Genomic DNA, 4,378 nt, shown 5'->3' with positions numbered 1-4,378 from the left:
CTCTTAACGTGCTTATCATTTGGCATGTGGATGCTTGCTTGGTATTTTCCTACATATTGCTTTCCGGTGGTTTCCTCACCTTGCCTCTTTGGTGGTATGCAACTTTGATCGGGTGAAAACCTCATGGATGATTCCTTCAATGATGGCTTATTTCTCAATTTGGTGGCAGCCTCTCCCTTCACAGTTTCAAATTATGGAAAGCTACAGCCTATGACTTCTCTACTACAATACTCATTCTTCTCATTGCATCCTTTTAGGTGTTCCTTACCTCCTGGCATTCCAAAATCCGTCTAGAAGTTCTCCTTTGCCGTGTTGACACTCTTCCACTGGCAGGATCTCTTGTGGATATTTTTTCTTGGACCCCAATGGTGGATGTGATCTCACAAGTGGAGATAGCCAAGATCTCTTCCTATTACTAATTCTCTCTCATGCCGTTGTTCTTTCCTCTCTCCTGCCGCTGCCTGCTGTGACAAGAAAAACCACCCCTTGCCAGCATATAGAAGCGTCACAATGGAGGAGATATTGTCTCATGAAGGTGAACACCACACACTTCCAAGGTGAAAAAAAAAACTAACCTCTGATTCACACATCAGTAGCTCAATCCATAAATTTGGCTGCACCAAAAATGACAAAAGGTCTCTACAGATGAACATAAACAACACTGAAGCAAATAGATACCACAATTTTACATGCAAAGAACCTCTTCTTTTCCAGGATGTTGTAACATCAAGTCCATTGTAGCTTCAAAAAGAGGCAAATGCCGCATGTCATACATGAGTTCAAGGGATGATTAGATCTCTCTTGGAGCTTGTAAGATGAGATCTGTAGGTACACATGCAACAGAAGCTTAACATAAGTCTTTTCACACTGCCTGCAACCACAATGTACAGACTTGGAAACTCCTGACCAAGCTCAAAAATAAATCACACTATACACGACACAATATCTAGCTATCCCTATTCGATGCCGATGACCCATTCTTCACACTCTTGATGGCCTTTTCCAGCTCTTTGGACATATCTGCGCTTCTGCCCAGAGAAGACACCCCTTTGACATCTTCATTCATATCTCTTCTGGATGTATCCCTATGACTCTTTCTCGCATTGTCCTCTCTCCCATTGTGTGAAACCCATGGAGCTTCTACATGCATTGATGGCCGTGTAAAAACTTGCTCTTTTGAAAATGTGCTGTCATTGGCACTATTGCTAGAACTCCTAAGACCTCTAAACTCAACCTGTGACCTCATGTCTTCCATAGACTTCCTAAGCACTTGGTTCTCGGCATACAACAAATGCAACTGACGCTTCATGCTGAAGCAAAGCGAAGCAACTTGAGCTAATTCCCGGTTTTCCTCAACGAAGCTAGCAGGTAAAAACCCACCTTCAAAATAGCTACTCTGTAAAGCAAGTGCCTTTGGTTTCTCCACAGGAGGGCTCACTTGCTCAAAGCTTATCTTATCCAACAGAAGGGACGGCAATTTGAGTAGAGATATTGAAGGCAAGCTACCGTCCCAACGCTGAAAAATGTCGCGGGGTGCCTTCACACCCCATCGAATATTCAACCTGGCTTGCTTTCCCACTGGAAGTATGCTGTGCGTAGTCAATTTACAGCCTTGTACGCGGCTCTGAACTTCAGCAAGCGAAACTGCTGACCATGAGCCACGGCTACCACCAAACTTCTCAGGCTCATTCAAAACATCGGTCCGCACATGTGCTAAGTTTCCATTACCATTTGGTGTCATGTCGTCCTCACTTTCATGCTCTTTGGCACCCTCTGCTTTTTGTTTTTTATCATTTTTCCCTTTCCATTCCCTGTCCAAGCCTTCAATCTTCAGAGAAAAGTTGGATCCAATGACAACTGAATCCAAAGAAGGACTTCGAGCTCGATCCTTGTCGGTGAAGTTGCCACTAATCCGCCTTGGAAATGCTTTACCCTCTCCATTTGTAAGGGGAGGAGTGGAAACAGTAAGCTTTTCACTCACATCATTGGATTGCAAGGGCACCAAAGCTGTCTGGGTATCATGATGTTGCGCATGCACAAATTTCAAACCATTAACATCCTTCTGGAGTCCAAAGTCCCCAACCCGGGGTTTGAAACTAAGAGTGAATACAGGATCTCCACCTTTTGGAGACACAAATAACTCTGCTTTCACCGTGATTGGGGCACCATGAGGAGAGCCCCAAGGCCCAAGTCCCGCCTTCAACACAACAGAAAGAGGAGTTGCATCATTCGGCTTGAACGCAACCTTGATCGCTGGGCCAGAAGAGAAGAAGGTACCCAAATGAACAGCGAGCTCTTGGCTGTTACCAACTGCAACACCTGATGAGAGTGGGAGAGCACCCACCTTGAACGGAATCTTCGCGCGAAGAAAAGGGTTCTTCTCCTCTCTGAACTTGAGGGAAGTTTTCATGATGAAAGGCGAGAAACTCGGGGGCAGATCAAGCTATGCAATTAACATTGCACAAATGGAGATTTAGTATTAGCATCTGCATGAGGAAAAACCCTAATCCGATATCCGCAGAGATTCAAAATAAATAACCCACTTGACCCTTGAGCTGCTGAAAACGCTAGCAAATGATGCAAAGTGACAACCAGAGAAGGGATGCAAGGAAACACACAGAGGGAAAGGCGTAAAGATCTTACCGATTGAGTGTGTGTCTATGCGCGTGCGTGCGTGCGTAGAAAGAACGGTCGACTCGCTGGCCTGCAGACTGCGAATATCTTAATCCCGTATTTATCTAGCTAGACTTCTCCAAATCTTTCTCTCTCTCTTGCGCGCGCGCGCACACACATTCTCTCTCTCCGCCCGCGCCCAGCGCCTCTCTCTAACCCGCCCAACACTCTCTCTCTCTCTCGGCTCTCAGGACGCCACATGCCGAGTCTCTCTCTCTTCTTTAATCCCGCCACCGAGTCCTCTCCCACATGCCATGCCTTTGTGAGTGGGTGTGGGTGTATGACCTTGATTGGATTCCACCTTATTACTACGCAAGGCAGGGCCCTCACCCCCAAATTCCTCATTACAAGGCTAACTTTGCTAACATGGTTTTCATTCAATAATCCCCCACATGCCTCTCTAGTTTCTACTTTGCCCATGTTTCCACACTACCTCGATATATCACATGCCTCTCTAGTTTATATATCGAGCTAGTGTGGAAACATGGGCAAAGTAGAAACTAGAGAGGCATGTGGGGGATGGGACCACCGGGCCGGCGATCCCTTGCTCCCAATCGTACCTAACTGAGATCACAAGAAGTTTTGGACAAATTCTCACAATAATTCCCACATTGTGACTTTACCTCAACATCATGAGCTTCTGTGAGGGAGGCACCGCATACCTAGCTAGGTACGATTGGCCGGCGGTCCCTTGCCCCCAATCGTACCTAGCTAGGTATGCGGTGCCTCCCTCAGAAGCTCATGATGTTGAGGTAAAGTCACAATGTGGGAATTATTGTGAGAATTTGTCCAAAACTTCTTGTGGATCGATGCGGTGCCTCTCGAGCAGAAGCTCATGATGTTATGCATTGTATGAAAAACAATGAAAAAGACTCCGTTTTCCACTAATATTTTGCAAATTTTGCCCTTAAATTGTACCAAAACCCCAACATCCCCTTGTCAATCTCCCAAACATCTCTCTAACTCTAGACATTATGCTATTATGGGGTTATGGGATGAAACAATTCGTTATATGTAGACATGTATGCCACTATTGCACCAAAACTCCAACATCCCCTTCTCAATCTTCCAAACATCTCTATAGTAGACATTATGTTATTATGGGCTCATGGAATGAAACAGTTTGTTATCTATAGACATGTATGCCACTATTTGTGAGCTCATGCACCACAAAATATAGAGATATTTGGGTGATTTTTCTTCTATAAACTACAACAGTAGTTGACCATATGTATAAAGAAATATGAGGCATGTTATTTTGAAAATACGTCAAAAGTAGAGCTTCATATGTTAAGAATGTAGCAATAACGATCTCGATTGATTGGTTCTCCCCCCTCAACAAGCAATGGGGAAAGCAATGGCCCGAGGCAAGATGGGTGGCAATAGCAAATAACATATGGAATCCTCAATGCCCACCACTGGGGATGAAGTTCTTTCTATGGAAGGTGTTATGGGGGGCTTTGCCAACAAGGAGTAAAGATTCTTACCATAGGGATTGGGTCTTATAGATGTTTGGGTTACAAAATGGTTAGTGAGCTCCTCCCTCACTTGTTCAAGGAGTGCTTGGCTATAAGTGGCCTAGCAGGGAAGACTTGCAAATGGGTCCAAAAGACCTAGAGAACAAGGTTCTTCAAGAACGACCTATTTCTTGGAGGGATGGTGATGAAAAGCAAGGCTCTACTTATATGCACACAAATTGTTAGGT

General features: G+C 44.8%; 1 protein-coding gene across 1 annotated transcript; it reads right to left on the bottom strand.

Moving 5' to 3' along the window:
- Positions 1-703: 703 nt before the first annotated feature.
- LOC147419216 (uncharacterized) lies at positions 704-2,869 on the bottom strand. The gene is made up of 2 exons (XM_086506093.1): positions 2,644-2,869; positions 704-2,443 (listed from the first exon to the last, which is right to left on the bottom strand). The coding sequence occupies exon 2, from the start codon at positions 2,408-2,410 to the stop codon at positions 947-949; it is 1,464 nt and encodes a 487-aa protein (XP_086362219.1). The 5' UTR covers positions 2,411-2,443; positions 2,644-2,869; the 3' UTR covers positions 704-946.
- Between the last annotated feature and the right edge of the window lie 1,509 nt (positions 2,870-4,378).

Source organism: Adiantum capillus-veneris, chromosome 29 (assembly GCF_014529385.1).
Source record: "Adiantum capillus-veneris isolate H3 chromosome 29, ASM1452938v2, whole genome shotgun sequence".
Taxonomy (NCBI): domain Eukaryota; kingdom Viridiplantae; phylum Streptophyta; class Polypodiopsida; order Polypodiales; family Pteridaceae; genus Adiantum; species Adiantum capillus-veneris.
This window is presented reverse-complemented; position numbering and strand designations above follow the sequence as displayed.